Source organism: Gallinula chloropus, assembly GCF_964237585.1.
Source record: "Gallinula chloropus genome assembly, chromosome: 3".
Taxonomy (NCBI): Eukaryota; Metazoa; Chordata; class Aves; order Gruiformes; family Rallidae; genus Gallinula; species Gallinula chloropus.
The window spans coordinates 11,942,878-11,959,590 of NC_140087.1; the positions used below are offsets into that span (position 1 = coordinate 11,942,878).

General features: G+C 46.3%; 1 protein-coding gene across 1 annotated transcript in view; it reads right to left on the reverse strand.

Moving 5' to 3' along the window:
- SOBP (sine oculis binding protein homolog) overlaps positions 1-16,713 on the reverse strand; it is a 116,536-nt gene that overhangs the window by 13,761 nt on the left and 86,062 nt on the right. The window contains exon 6 of the mRNA XM_084261548.1: positions 1,491-3,445. Coding sequence (XP_084117674.1) covers positions 1,493-3,445 — 1,953 coding nt within the window. The 3' untranslated portion in view covers positions 1,491-1,492. The remainder of the gene's footprint in view (positions 1-1,490; positions 3,446-16,713) is intronic.

Genomic DNA, 16,713 nt, shown 5'->3' on the forward strand with positions numbered 1-16,713 from the left:
ATTTTAAATACTCCTTTGACTTCTGAGTTACTGTATGCGTTGGTTATTAGCCCGAGAAAGTTAAAGTTGCCCTCTGTTCTTACAAACTTATCTTTTAAATGTGTCAGCACATGCCAAGAGCAAAGAATAATGGTTCTGTTCCACAAAGAAAGTAAATAAATACTGTTTGCGATCAAGGGAAGTAACATTTCCGGCACTGCAGCCAGCACGGGGAGTGCAGGGAAAAGGCAGCCCGGACTGTACTTCGGTATCTTTGATGGGGCAATTAGCCCACACTGATGGAGCAGGGAGGCACTGCGATGGCCCAGATTCCGCATCGTGTGCTGCTATCTGCAGTTGTAGGTGCCAAGCCCTCCGAGGCAATACTCGTCCTGCACCGCTGCAGTCACTATTTGTGCTACCAGGGACAGAGATTTACTGGAGGCTATACAGAATATTCCACGGATTGTAACGAAATCTGGCACATCACCAAGCCACATCCAGCAAACCGTCAGTATTTTACTGCTGAACAGATTTCTTGCAACACCCACCATTTTCCCTTTTCCTGAAAGAAGCTCTCCGTGCTTGTGAATCCAAACAAATGCAATTACATTTGTTTCTTGCTCACAGGTTTGAAGCAACAGACATACATTAAATGAATGCTTTATCAGAGGGATTGGGTGGGGGAATCTGTCTCTGGAACACTGCCCTTGGACAAGCCACAGTTGTTGGTGGACATAGCCGTATCTCTGCCTTGGTTTGCAGCCTGACCAGAAGCCACACACATCCAACAGTGGCCGGGCTGAGGGAAGCCTCAGCTGCTTTCTAAGGTGGGAGACCTGCACAAATGGCAGGTGCCTCAGGCAAGAGAGTAAAGCCCTATGGCACAGGTCTTGCTGAGATAAGTCACAGCGGGCAGACCCTAAGCACCAATACCTGAGGAAGGAAAGCTTGGGGAAAGGGTCTTCACTTCCCAGAGAACAGCCTGGCTGAAAGCTGGGGTGCAATCTGGAGGCAGACCAAAGTAAGGTGGTTGGAGATGCTCATTTGGTAAGTCAATTGGATGTGAGCTAGCAGGAAGCAGCTGGGCTGTCCTGCTCTATGCTATGCTGTAGGGCAATTTCAGTCATCACCATGAAGGCTTGAGTTGCTGCATAACTCAGCTGGAATAAGTAAGCAGATTAATGGCCCAGACCTAAACCATATCCTAGGCAGAAAACCACCGACTTTGACATACACAGCACAGTAACTTCACAGCCAGCACCATCACAAAATGTTCTGTGAGCAAAAACGTAATGAGGCTGCTGTCGGATGGAGCACTGACAAGTACAGATGCAGTAATACAACACAAAGAACAATATTAAAACATAAATACCAGTAGCTTCCTGAAAGTGCTGACAAACCGCAACCCGCACCTTTCTGTTTCACAAAGGCCACATCCCCGCGAGTTCGACCTCATACCTGAAAATACTCATTCTACTCACGCAGAAGGCAGTAGCGATTACACAAACCTTTACTTATTCTGATTGCGAATTCGGAGACACCTCCTTTTCAATGGTGGCTCCAGATCCTCTGGCCCTGTGCTGAGTATTGGCGTTGACATAATGCACGGCGCGATAGCAGTCTTTTCTGCTGGTTTTGGCACAGGCTGGATCACGCAACCTGTCTTGGGCAGCATCCGCAAAGCGTACGCATGGTCCTCGTCTGCTGGGTTGTTCAGGTTCGGGTCCTGTTTGTCTCCCCCCGCGAGGGGCTCTTCCCCGGCCTTCTTGCCAGCGTCTCCCTCGAGGTGGCAGTTTGATGCGCAGTTGTTCTCCTTAACGGACTCCAGCTCGCTTACCGCCAGCTCCTCTGGGGCCTGGGGCTTTTTTGGCTCCTGGGGCGGCTCTGGGTTCTTGGAACCCTCTGTGCTCTTTGTGCCATTCACAATGACGTTGCACACGGCTGCACCAGCTTCCAGTCCCGGCGTGCCGGAGGCCAAGGAGACGGGACAGCAGTGAGCTCCGTCACTGCACGGTAACGTTTTTGAGTCAACTGGGCTGCAGTTGTCCCTGCAGTCGCTGCAGTTCCTTTTGTCTGAGCTACCAAAAGCCAAATTTACAACACTGTTAGGTTCACGTTCAACTTTCACTTGGGCATGCAAAGCCCTGTGGATAACATTGTGCAGCCTAGACCGGTGGCCTACTGTTAGGTCTATCACACCATCCTGTGGACCCTGTAGCACGCTGGGGAAACCAAATTTACTGTTCACTGGACTACTAGGTCTGACAGTCAAGTCAACAACTTCATTTTTACTGTGCTCCTGAAGCACTTGAGCTTGATTTAGAGACTGGCCTGAGCAGCTCGGTGACGAGTCAGAGGATTTAGATGATCCTTGCTTTGACTCTCGAGGGGATGAAGAGCTATTGGTTGGCTTTGCCCCAGGCGTCTCGCTGGAGGTACTTGGAATGAAGCTCTCACCATTGCTGGAGAAGCCATTGGGGGGTTTGGAGTCGTTGATGTGAGGGATGGGAATGGGAATGGGGATGGGGACAGGCAAAGGGACAATGACAGGATATGGCACTAGTAGAGTCGGGGGTGGCACCAGCGGGGCAAGGGATGGCAATCCAAAGTTCATCATCTGTGGCATAGGCATAGGACCATTTGGCATCATGCTGACAGGGGGGAAGGGAAGACTGGGCAAAGGAGCTCCGGGAGGGGGAGGCGGCAACAAGCCCGGAGGATTCCCAGGCATGGTAGGTGTTGTGGGGGGATGGATGTGGGGGGAAAGCATTGGCCTGTGCATGGGGCTAGAGGTGGGACCCATATTTCTGGGACCACCTGGTGGGGGACCGATTCCAGGAATCATTGGATTTGACAGAGGGCTGTTAGGATTTGAGGCATGGTGTGGTGGCCCACGAATAAACGGTGGACGGATTTGCTGCATGATTTGCTGCTCCATGAATATGGGCAGAGGAACTGGCCCACGGTTTGTCATCACCATGGGAGGACTGCGAGGTGGGACACCAATTGGAGGCACAATGCTAGCAGGTGGCTGGACAGAAACCGGTGGAATATTTGGATTCTCACTGATGGGAATAGGTTTGGGAACTGGCGTGGGGATTTTAGTGACAGAGCAGTTGGCAGTGTCAGACGGAGAGGCAGTGGTAGACGCTGATGGTCCAGGACCTTGAGTTTGGCCAGCTGCAGACGCTGGGGATGGGGCTTTTCTCCGAGCATCTGCTAGCGGTATATTCCAAGAATCTGGAGTCAGCAGCTGCACCCCAGTGCCTTCTGCTTTATTTTCGACTGGAGGATGTAATGTACTGCACAGTCCAGCTGGAAGATTGGCCTGTGTCTCTTTGTAGAAAATGTCCATTTTGTACTGATTGAGACATTTTGCACTGCAGAACTGAAGCCTTCTTTCCCCGTCCCCAAAATCCAGATACTCTTTTGTGTGTCTTATGTGCTTACACCAGTCACATACCTACAACACAGTAATAAAATCAAATCAGGTAAGAAAAGCAATCTTCTCTTCACAGCGTTATTTTACAAGTCATTTTTCAGTTGCTTTCTAAATACATTCTTTTTCTAGCAGAAAATAAAACAGTTATGCTTGTGAAAGCTATGCTTTTTTTTTCCCCACTTTTTTTCCCCCCCTCTCTCCATAATATCGGCGACTCAAATGCCAGTCCCTTCTCTTGCTCCCATGATCTCGATTCTACCTCACACAGTACGTTACCTATCTTAAACTCATACCCCAGAGAAGAATCCTCAGCTGGCACAAACTGTTACGGCACAGGGCAACCAGGCTGGTGAAGGGGCTGGAGGGCAAATCATATGAGGAATGGCTGAGGGAGCTGGGGATGTTTAGCCTGGAGAAGAGGAGGCTGAGGGGAGACCTTATCACCAGCTACAACTACCTGAAGGGAGGTTGTGGAGAGGTGGGTGATGGCCTCTTCAGCCAGGTGAACAGGAGATAGAACAAGGGGAAATGGCATGAAGCTGCACCAGGGCAGGTTTAGATTAGATGTTAGGAAAAATTTTTCACTGAAAGAGTTGTCAGGGCCTGGAACAGGCTGCCCAGGGAGGGGGTTGAGGCACCATCCCTGGATGTGTTTAAAAAAAGGGTAGATGAGGTACTTAAGGATATGGTTTAGCTTAGGACGGGAATGGTTGGACTTGATCTTTAAAGGTCTTTTCCAACCTTGTGATTCTGTGACACTCAAGTTATAACAGTAGGTTGAGTGCACACAACCCGTGTGAGCATGGTTACACAGTGGTAATCTAAGCACGTCTGTACCATCTCAGATGCCATACTACACGAGGGATACGATCAGTGGAAAAGGATTCAGAGGGTCGCTGGAAGTGAATACAAACCATTTCAGCTAAACTGCAGCACACCACACCAGTTATTATTCTGCTAAGGGTATCAAATAGTAAATTGGAAAGGGGGTGGTATTTTAGAATGGCACCGCGAAGCAAAAAGCATCCTTCATCCTTTGTCCTTCCTTCCAAGGAGAAACTTGGAAATGGTCAGGACATTTGTGTAAGGTTCCAATAGTTCCAGTTTGCAATGTTTCAGCAAGCTGGGATTATTCTCAGAGCTGTTTGCCCACTCTTGTGTACGAGTGACTTTTTTGAGTAAAACTTCTTGGCAATCGAGGGGGCCTATTTAGCAACTTTTCAAATACTACAGCAAAAAGTTTGCACTGCAGGCTCATTTTTGGTTTGTTTCTCTGCTTTCCAATCTTTTTCTGTGTTGCTATTGGTGTGGTGAAGGCATAGCCAATTTTTTTTTAAAGTAAGGCTGCAGAACTAATTAAGCTGTGAAAGGTTTTCCCAGTTGTAAACCACTAGACACCAAAGTTCAAAAAATAGTCATTCTAGGCTTCAGAATCCATTACTTCAGAGAAATTATTGTGATTTCATTAACACATTAATTTTGCAACACCAACAGCTCTCACAGATGGTGAAGACATGATCTACAATTCAAATATGACTCTTGTTTGCACAAATGCCTTTCCTTCATATGGCATTTTAAACAAGAATTAATATGAGTAATCTTGCCATAGCTATAAACAGATAAACAGATGTCAGATTTTTCAGTGCTTTACTTTTTTGACAGAATTTTACACACACAAAAATCCCATTTTTGTCATTTACATTAGCTCTCAAAATACTCTGCTGACAGAGATTTTTGGTACTTTCTTTCAGCATGTTGAGCCTATGACCATGTCAGAATACATCCCGGTATTGTTTGTTCTGCCTTTTCCAAAGAGCCCATTTTAGCTTGTTTTGAAATGACTCTATCTTGTACAACAAAAAAAGAAAAAGAAAAAAAAGGAAAAAATAATATAATTGTGAAAAGACTGCATTAAAAGGATAATTAATTTTAATAACTATTGGCCATATAAACAATTCAAAACAACATATGTCGGGCATCTGATTACCCATCTCATTTAACTCTCAGCTTTCCTTTAATATAAACAGTGGTGACATTTTTGAGTTTTCAGTAATATATCTTTAATATATATATATATATAAAAGCCCATATGCACATTATATGCTATGGCTATTAGCCTATTTCTATTAATTCTACAACCTTTTGGTTATCCCGTCCGGTTGGTATTTGATTCCCCATCCTGCCTCCCTGCCCCATTCACACACGCACACTTCCTCTTGCTGTCACAAGGATTTTTCTCCCAACATTTAAATAAAACTAAATAACCACTTGAGAAGCGCCAACTACTAAGTCACCCCTGAAGTTTGGTAATGCAGGGCCCTGATTTTTGGCTTGGGCAGACAGACACAGCGCGATGAGAGCTAAAGCAGAGGGTGTGCTGGTGCGGCTTGACACGTGCAGCATTAGGAAGGGTGTATTTCCAGCATGATGCCCCATGAAGGGAAGGATATTTTCCAGTGCATTACAAAGAAGCCCAGCCCTGCACTGAACATGTACTGATGATGTAGTACCCTAAAAAACCCTAAAAAATGTGGATAAAAAGGCTGTCAAATGCACAGATGGGTCGAGAGAAATGCCTCTGCTGCTACGGCACGAGCATCCCCCTCCCCAGACATTGGGTGTGTGGGAAGTGGGGGCGTTCCCCAAGCTGAGAAAAATGGGGGCACCCCTGCTTTCAAGGGCTCCTAAGTTTTGCTAGGCATCGGCTCTTCCTCTGCTCCCCACGGGAAGGCTCAGGCAGCCATCAAAGACAACACCAGAGCTGGGTAACCCATCACCGCAAATAGTGCAAACATGCATCAGTGGGCACTGAACCATCCCGGGTATTTGGCAGGGGTATGGCTTTTGCCACCCACCTGGCAAGTTAGCACATGAGCATCTGATGGAAACATCTTACAACTGACCTCCTGAAATTTTCTGGCTTGCCACTCTTTTCCAAGCAGACAAAAGGGGAATTTGTGACTCTACACTGTGAGCTAATAAAGTAGTATTGAACTCAGCAAAGCTGCTGAATTTATGTTAAAGTAATTTTTTTGACCAAGAGCTGTAGCCACAAACCACTACCTATTTTCCTGTATGGAATCAGGACGTACACCACCATGCTCCTTCTGCAGCTTGCAGGGTTGATGCTCTTGCCCCAAGCAATCTCCACATGTACCCCAAGAGCTGCACAAAATGAAACCATGAGCTCCCAGCTAGGTCCCAGGGCAGGCTGGGGCAGGATGAAGCCCACCCTGGTTCATCACCACAAAAACAGTGTCTGCTTGCAGAAAAAAGACATGGAGGAGAACAGCCTCAGAAGTGGCTGCAAGGGATGGTACAGGACTTCAGATGGAGCTGCTTCCCTGATTTAGTCCTAGGCTGGTGCAGAGAAGACTTGCCCTTCCTCTGGGGCAAAGGAAGCAAACCAAACTGCAAGCCTGCTCCCAAAGAAGCACCTGAGAAATATGGGAGAGTAAGCCTGGCCACTTTATCCTACCTAGGAAGAGCCCCCTCAGTGACTTTAATTAAACAGACTGGGAGAAAAATACAACCCCCCAAAAAACTTGTGGCATCTTTTCTAATAATTTTATTTTATTAGTTATCAGTTGAAAAATTCACTGAAATACTTTAGTGTTTTATTGCTTTATTGATTTGTTTATCTCAAGTGGGCTCCTATGTCACTCTTAGCTAAACAAATATTTTCTCTTCCTCGGTAAAATATTTAGAAATCCTGCTTAGAAATTCTCTGCTGATTTCTCCTGTTTTCAATAATTCACCGAGGTACGAGAAACTCTGAAGTCTGCCTGCCTCACTCACATATTGATCACAGACTGTCCTGTATATTTTATCACTAGCTAAAATTAATTGAAGCCATAGAAATTAAAGGCAGCAGCTCTGTTCCTCTGAACATCCTGGATGGACCAAGTATCTAATAATTATCATCTCACTGATTTTATCCTGAAGTGGTGAAGTCGATGTCAGGGAAAAATGTCTATTTACTAAATCCATGTATTTCATAATTCCCATTCTTTCTTTCTCAGCACTGTCTGTGCTGCTTCTTTAAGACACAAGTATAAAATGTGCATGTCCTAGGCAGGTAATATGACATCTTATGATACTGTACTAAAAGGCAGAAAAACAGTCCCTACAATGAGGAGGAAATTACTGGAGGAGAAAAAATGTCACTTAAGAATTAATGAATCAAGTCTGTCTTACAGGATTGATCATTTAAGATGAGGTCAATGAATTTATGATACAAATGGCTGTATCACTAGAGGTAATAAAACGGAGCAGTATCATTCATTTTACATCTAACTAATGACGTGCTCAGAGTAATTACAGACTTCTTCTAAAAGCCTACACTGATTAGTTCAGATGTGATAGGTGAAACATATATCTTTCCGTTCAATAAAATAACATTTTCTTATCTGTAAAACACACAGCCAATGTCTTATTTTTTTTAAGGACTTGCATTCTGTACAGAACCTCATCGTTCTTCAAAATTCTCTCTGCTCATTTATTTTTTTTCAGCTTCCCTCTCTCCCCCTCCTCCTCTCCCTCCACTGTACAACCAAGAGAAGAGCTAAACTGTTGCAGCGTGCTTGTTAGCACTGCGCACTGGATTTGGAGGTGCTTACACATGGGAGCAGCTCCCCCGGTTTCAGCAGCATTAGACACCAGAGTTAATGCTGCAGGATCACATTTGGAGGGCTTACCCAGCACCCGTGGAAAACAATGGAGAGACTCCTCTTTACTGCAATCCATCGGCTTTGGGTCTGGTGTTTAACGCCGGCTCCGATCACCCTCACGTTGGTGGGAGCTTTGCCCCGACCCCAGGAGCAGCACAGAAACAACCAGGGATTTTGGAAGGCACCGTGGCAGAAAATCCCATAGCACAAGCACAAAGGGATACACAGGAAGAAAACAAATGCCACGAGGCTGATTTTCAGACATTTCCTAACAAATGCAGGCGAAGCATCCATTTTGTACATTTCCACCCAAAAGGAGGTGGGAGTGGTAGCGGTGTGACTGACAAGGAGCGTGAACATTGCCGAGATAAAGGGTCAGACCCTGCAAGGTACTAACAGATCCCTTACACACCTTCACCTCCCTTGGAGAATACTCACAGCACCGCTTTTGGGCAAGCGCACTTCACACCACGAAAGCCAGAACACAAGCCCTGAATGACAGAAAGATCAGTAATAAGATAACTACCTATCTCATTCAGCTGTAACGCAACAACCCTCAAGAAGATTAAATTTACCTAACTGGGGCATGTCCAACGTTAAACAACAGAACGAACATTGCCTTCAGTACATTTAATGTATTTATATTTTAGTGGCGTGTTGCCAATGTGCTACTTATAAGCTCAATGACTTGATATCATTCATCCGCTTTCCTGTGAAACACGCAGCAATCTACACCGGGAGACAACTCCGAAGACACTGCATCAGCAGAAACACGACTCGCACCCGATACGGGAACACCGAGGAAGCCAGGCCTGAGGGAGCCTGTAACACTCACATTTCTCTAATACACAGAGGGGGGAAAAAGGCATTCCTGTTGGCATACAGATCATTATTTTGATAGAAACATCTAAAGCAAAGTCCTGACGTGACCACGAGGTTGCCCCGTGGGCACAACACAGGCATCCCCCCCCCGTGCTTACAAGGGCCATGCTTGGGCATTAGGCACAGGGTAATTAACATTTTAATCGGCTGTCAAACCCAGGCATAAAGTTCAGCCATTAGTGCAGTCCACCACTAACCTCTGAATAATCTCGTATCAGATGTACTTCATTAAGAAATACATTTGCTGAAATCTGTCCACAGAGTTATTCCGTGGAGAGAAACTGGGAAGGAGTAACGTGCAAACACCACCCCTGCAATGACAGACATCCCGTGCCTCATACACCGTGTTTTGGACTAGTATCAGCTCCCTGCTGAAGCTCAGTGAGAGGACAGAAAGCGGTCACTAGGGCAAAGACAGTCCCTTTCCTGCTTCTCCAGAACCAGAGGGTGAGCAAAGAAGCTCCTCTTCTTGCTCAGGAGAACACCACTGCAAGACACCTTGCACAGGGGAGGCCTGCATCACAACCTGAGAATCGGGCTGTTATCAAGGATGGTGAAACACAGGACTGAAGATTAACAAAGCCTTGCTTCCTTTTGCTACTGTGGTAGCCGATTGCTGTCTCTTCATAGACACTCAGGCCGATACTCTGGCTTCACATATGCCTGCACACTTCCTATAGCCCACGCTGGCCCTGCCTGCCTGTCCTTTCAGCCCAGACTGGGTCCCAGGCTCTTGCCTGGGGTTTGTGACCCTGCCGCCCACTCAGGATGTATGAGGCTCCCATCCCATCACAAAAACTGAAGGCAGGGAGACAACCCCCTTCTCCTTCCATGTGCTCCTGCCTTGCAGCCAAGTGAGAATCTGACACACCAGCCATATGTTTTTCAGCAAGGGCTCAAGTTTTTTGAAGGCTGCCAAACATAGGACGCAGCAGCAATCTAGAAATTAGGAAGTGGCTTGAAACGGACATACAGAGGTTTCTAGTAAACAGCCAAATGAGTCACAATGGTGCTCTTACACACAGCTCAGTCAGACCCCATGCAGATCAGCCAGTAGTCGCTGCAGCATGCACACCTTGCCACTCAGGCCCCCTCACAAGGCTGTGAAGCACTTCCAGTGGGACATCAGGGGAAAATTCAGTCTATCAGAAGGAAAGAAACCCAGATCTGTGTGTCCTGAAGTACTATGTGCCTAACTACCTTCAAAGGGCAAAACAGTGTGAAACCTCTCTCAGCTGTCTGAAATCTCTTGACAGATTCCCCAGCTTGCTGGGCAATGTGGTTGGCTGCTCCCTCCTCGCTTTCCTCCTTTTTTCCCACCATCAAGGCTCCTCTTCGCAGCAGGTCACCTAAAAGGTAATGCTAAAATCTAAACAAATCCCTGTGTAGATCCCACCTGAAATGCTAAATCCCCTTCACGGCCTCATCTCTGCAGCCTGCTGCATGACCAAGCACAGAGAAACTTGGGCAAGAGCTGTACATGGAGTTTTAGCGTATTTAACACTTCTGAGCACAGAGAAGCCACAGCCATGGTTCAGCTCTGGGTCAGACTGATCCCTTCTGCAAACATCAACTCAAAGGTCTGTCCTGGCTCTTTGCCCCCTGCCCTACTCACCTCCCAGCTGTCCCCTGGCACAGAGCCCCTGGGGAAGCAAAGCCCCTTACCCCGGGATGGGAAGGTGCTGTGCAGCTGTTAGCACACAAACACACGCTGATTTGACCTAAAGGTCGTTCTGAGGCACTGGAGTTCCCATTTAGCATTTTCTGATTCAGAAAAAAAAGATGAATATTAAGGAGTGCAAGGTAGGCACCTGCTGTGCTGACTGGGAAGGCGAGCAGGTGAAGATCTGCAGAAGGACACGGCTGTGCTCCACTCTGATGCACAGGACCAGAATGAGGAAGAGGAGGGGAGTATGCTCCATCCAGAGACACCGCAAATGACAAACTCCTTTGAGGGGTGAGTGATAATCAGCATAATAGAATTGAAATTCATAATCTAAAGGCTTTTTTGCTTATCCCAAAGCTGTTGTGCTTTTTTCCCTGCTGCATTACACAAAAGGTATTCATCTGCTAGCAACCAGTGCCCAGTGACGAAGTGGGTGCTGCCCCATCAGAGCTGCACAATCCAGCCATTGCTCACCATACTTCTCTAGCCAATCCTCCTCCAAAACACCTGCCCTGGACCCGCTCAGGCTTCCTCCCCAGAGGGACCGGGCAGCCTGGGGTATGACTGCTGCCTGAGCAGGGTACAAATGGGGCTGCATGTCCAGCACCACAGACTCTGGCCCACAGGATGGTGCTGGGCAGAGGGGCTTGGTCCAGGGGTCCCTGGCAGTGAGGCAGACTGTCCCCAAAGGGGAAGGGGAGTTCATAGCATTAACTTTCAAGAAGACAGTGACCAAGTCCCAGCCTCAGCTGTTATCGCTGGGAATTGATGCTCTTTCCCTAATGTCAGCCAATACCAGTACCAGGCATAACCCAAAGCGTGGCTCTAAGCACTCATTCAGCATGTTTACCGGGGCGGGATTTTTTCTGTCCAAGGTGGCTCATGATAATTTCTTATAATGATTGTTCCACTTGAATGGAGCGATTATTATAAGAAAAGGGGGAAAAAAAAATAAATTAAATCATTCCAGCTGAACCCTGCTGCGAAGGAACCCGGAGGCAGGCTCTAACACGCTGTGAATGTGGTTACAATATAGCTCGTAGCGATGCTAGGTGTGAAGGAAAACAGATTTTTACAATGTTTAGAGCTTTGTGCAAAAACAGTTGACAAAACAGAACACTGCAGTTGCCTACAACTTAAAACCGTCCTGTGACAAGTTTCTCTCTGTTTGCAAGAGACCGAAGCTCGCCTGCCTTGCTTGCTTTTCCTTTCCCTGATGTAACCTTCCTAAACCTCTTGTCCTCCCCAAAATCTTTACCACCGTTTTCTGAGGAGCGAATACTGACTTTATGTCATATAAATGCAAGACCCACTCTGTCTCCATTTTTCATCCTAATTATGCAAAAGTCTAAGCTACATGAAGCATAAGGAGAAAATAGAGCTATTTGGTAATTAATGGCTAATGATGAATTGATTTCATTTTTTGAATCATTGCAGTTGTCATCTGTGGCATTTAAAACACATTCTTTTCTTACGCTTCTTTGTGTTGGGGTTTTTTTTTAACGTTCCCAGCCAAAAGCAATGAATGTAAGTTATGCTAATGCCCAGTGGAAATCCAGGTTGGGTCTTATTTCATCAGAGTGGCTATATTTGATTTTGTATATAAACAGCTGAGCTCCGTGTTTTCAACTTCAGTCTGAGGCTTTGAAACCACAGGAGGAACTTTGGGTCTGAAACCGCTGGAGAAGCCCACAATACAGTGGGTGCAACTTCAGGGAAAATGAATGTAATGTGAGATGGGGCTTACCAAGAGGGAAGTTGTTCTCCCCAGAAACCTTCCTGGACAAAATGACACAGAATGGGACAATAAAGGCATTCAAACATTTAAATCCTTAACGTGGGGTTTTAACAGTTGTACCAGGAGCCGATTACAGGGCGCATCCGCACTGCTGTTTCCGTGCTGGCTAAGGCCACCACCCAGCAGTGACAGAACTCCTAAACAAAATTGATATGATGCTGAAGATGGAAGGAGGGCAAGAGCAGGAGGGGTGTGTGTGCATGTGTTAAACACCCTCAGCAGGACAGACAACCTGTCTCATCCAGACTCCCGTTGCAGAAATCCTTAAAGAACACCTAAGCCTGAATGCCCTTTCCAAGGGAAATGTAGACCACAGGAAACCTCGTCCCACTGCAAGCCCCCTGGCTCTTAAGCATAACTATGTTATGCAAGAGACTGTGAGGCAGAGCAGACCCCAGCTCAAGCTGTTGGTTCCCAAGTTTAACTCTCCAGTTCCCATCAAGCCTCAAGCTCATCAGATGGCTGTCATGGATTTGCAAGCAGTAGCCTATTTGCATGGCATCACACCCTCATGAAAAGGCCAAAAGCCTTCTTCTTGGTAAGCCTAATGTGAAGGTAGGGATCAGTGGAGTCAGCTGAGCGACTGCACCGTGTTCCTCATGGCCGTTAGGTTGTGGGTGGCAGTGGGAGAGGCCAGTGTGACAGAATAGCTGCATGGACATACCTGCTGGTCAGGCCAGCAGTTTGATTTAGGCTATGGGAGCACTGGTCACCCTGAGCTCTGACATCTCATGACGTGCAGTCTCAAACTTCCCCTGGTCCTGAAATGATCTGGGGATAAACCAAGCAGCCAGAAGGAACAACTACATCAAGCAGGTGGATTGGTGAGTCTTGGAGGGCCTTTCCTGTGACAGAAGGTTTTCCTTTAAGGTTCTTAAGCTCAGTGCCACAGTGAGAGCTTCACATCTTTCTATAGATGACAGGAATATACCTTCACAAACTGCGGCCACTGAAGATGTGCAAAGTATTGGCAGCGAGAAGCATCATAAACACTTTGAGAACAGGACAAGAACTGTCAGCTTTGAAACTTCAGGAAGGCAAAAGAAAGGAAACAAAGCTAGCAGCTGGAAAAACATTTCTGGGGTTTAGAAGTACCTCCTCACTGTGTCCAGTGTCTGCTGTCTCTTGGGGACAGGAAGGAATGGTAGAACTAGGAAATGCCCCTCCTTCCTTTTCCTCATGAGGCTTGACATTTCCAGATGCTCAGCTACAGGAGGCAGCAGAGCAGCTTCTCTAACCCTGGGGCACCCAAGCTGCAGGGACCTGGGCGGAGAACCATCACTGGTCCCTCTCTAGGGGCCAGACCAGAGCACCAGCACGGCTGCCATGCGAGGACCTCCTCACTCCCATGAAGATGCTGCAGGAGAACATGACCCAAACATCAGCTGCAGAAGGTTTCTTCTGCAGAGCAGCAGCCAAGTGGTGCCCTGGGGAAAGACAGCCTGTGTACATGAGGCTTTGCAGCACTGCCTGCATCCAACCCCAGCCATCAGCAGAAGAAAGGGAAATGGAATGTAATTAGCGCTGTGAAAGTTTCTATCAAATTCTTTTGAGAATCACAGGTGCTGCTAAGCACAGGAAGACAGAGAGGCAAAAGAGGAAAGGGCACTTTGCTAGCTACAAATAGTATCTCATTTACCAAGTGACCAAAATCTCCTCAAATGAGAAATCTTCAGCCTTGACAATCTCATGCCACCACATCCGCAGATACCTTCAGAAGCCAGACAAAGATTTATATTCTCTAATTAATTCACTTTTTTATTCACTACCTGAATAAACACGTTCACCCTTCTTTTCTGAACAAAACTTTATTCTGGTCATATAGCAAAGCAACGTTGTGAGATGGAAAATAACCCATGTGGCTCATCTGTCTAGAATTTATATCTAGTAATATCTTATATGTGCTTTTTCTCCAATATATTTTCTTTTTAATATTCAAGATATTGTAAAAATAACAATAAAACCCCCTCCATTATGTTTCTAGTGGCTCATAGGTTGGTTGACAGGACTATAAATGTAATAATGAGGAGGTTTGAGGGGCAGGTTAATGTTTTTTTGCTAACACATGATGCTTTTAGCCTAAGGCATTGCTGGAGGCCAGTACCACTTCACCTGGATCAAAATCACCACCGAACAGCCATTAAATCACTCAGACTTAAATGTAGTATTACTGGGTCTAGAGAATTTTGCTGTAATCCAGATTTGAAATATCATTAGTTTGTAGAACAGCAAGTGGGAATGCAATCTCAAACCTTGAGAAATCTTTATTTACCTGTAATGAAGGGTTCTAGCTCCAATTCTTCCTCTCACCTATGCCATTTTACAGAGGCATAACTCTCAAAGAATTTTGTGTTGTTTCTTCTGAGTTACGCTTGTACAAGCAAGCAGCTTACTGAGTCTCTGGGTACAATGACATTTTATATATATATATGGGTTTTTTCCTACCTATCTCTATAGATCAGGGATCCTCAGCCATTATTATTCCACACTAATCTTTCTCATGCAATAACAGTGCCAGGCCCGGACCCGTTAGGTGATGTACTCTAACACATGCATGGCCATAGCGTGGGCTGCAGCAGAACTGACTGGGTCTCACAGCCTACCTGGGGCAGACCTCCCACACACATTTCCCCACCTTTCCCAAACATATAAAATCCTTGAGCGACTGCATCAGCTGCTTACTTGGAAAAAGAATGTTAGGGAAAGACTGACTTGATTAGGGAAAGACTGACTTGGCCGTTAGTAGAAATGGATGAAAACCCCCCCAAAAACTTTCCAAGAGGAGCGTTGCTGGGTTTTAGTCTGTAGAGCTTTGAAGGGAGTCAAAACTGTTCCAGATTTGACTGCGTGTGATTCACACTTTGAGAACTGCCGGTTTCGCTGCTGGTAATGGTGTGCACCGCGCCGCGCACCAGAACGCGTTCAGTTTAAAGAGCAGCCCTCTCTCTGGAAACCACATTTGATTAGAACAACCCTGGGCCAGACCCAAAATGTTCTTGGATCAAGGAAAAGTGTGTCACATCAGCTTCAGCCCAGGACCAAGACGTGTCACATCTCTTGGGCATGGAGAGTGGAATTCATTTTCCCATTTCCTCTGGAGATGGGGGCTGGAGAAGATGAAGCCAAGCAAGGGAAATTGCTCGGCTGTACACAGAGAAAGCATTCTGCGTCCCTCTGGTTTCTCTTGCTGTGAGGCACTGATCCTGGCTGAAACCCAGAGCCTGTTGGTACGGACCCAGCTCCCCTTCCCTCCTTCTATTAGTCCAGAATCACCAGTGGAGAGACACTTACTCTGAGCAACTGCTGTGTTTACTCTCAGGTACTCCCATACAGAGCAGGTAAGATTAAAATAAGGGGCAGGGAAAAGACTATTATTAGAATGCAGCAGTCCGTGTATCCTCCAAATAGCAAGGGAAGGGAAAGAGAGGAGAAGGGAAATGAGAAAGGGAAAAACAGAAGAGAAAAAATGACTCTGTCTCTGGTAGGTAGGATTTAGCATGACTATTATGGTCCCTAGCTATCTTAAACCACTGGTTTCTAGGATTTTAGCCTTAAAAATAATAAATGAGGAGTTACAAAGGTCTGAAACTGCAGCTTAAAGCCAAACATACGGTGATCTAATGTGTGTGAAAACCTCCTTGTCTTCTGCTAATGCCTCTCTTGTTTTACTGAGAACATTCCTGCCATGAAGCTGGGCTTCCTCCGACATGACCTGCTGGCTGCAAGGTTGATGGGCAGCAATCAGCTTTTCTTGTGGCCGATGCCTGAAGGATGGAGGGCCAGCAATTCCCAGACCCCGCTGGCCGCTATGATGTTTTTGTCAGGCCCGAAACATTTGCTGGTTCTCAAGGAATGGAAAATGCACCTTCTTCCTTGGTGATGTAGACCTACCTCTTTCCAAGTAGGGTATGAATGTGGAAAAAAAGAAGAAGTCTCACTGGTCTTTCCTATTCAAATGAAAAGGTCTTACTTAGCCCTCTGTTTAGAAAGTGTTTAGCACTGGAGCGTACCTGACACCCAGCTATTTACATAAATCATATCTATTCTTAGTAACTCTGGGATGAATCTGGGATAACTCCACTGAAGCCAGTGTTGTTTTTTCAATTTGAACCATGTAACTGAGAGTTGAATTTGGCACAAAGCATTAATTTCTCACCAAGGAGGCTACATTACAGCAGAAGTCATCAGACGTGCTATTCGGTAAAGAACACAATTGCAGAGGGCCCTTTAGTAGCGCATTGTGTTACTGTAGATGGCACTCATTCCTTGCCTG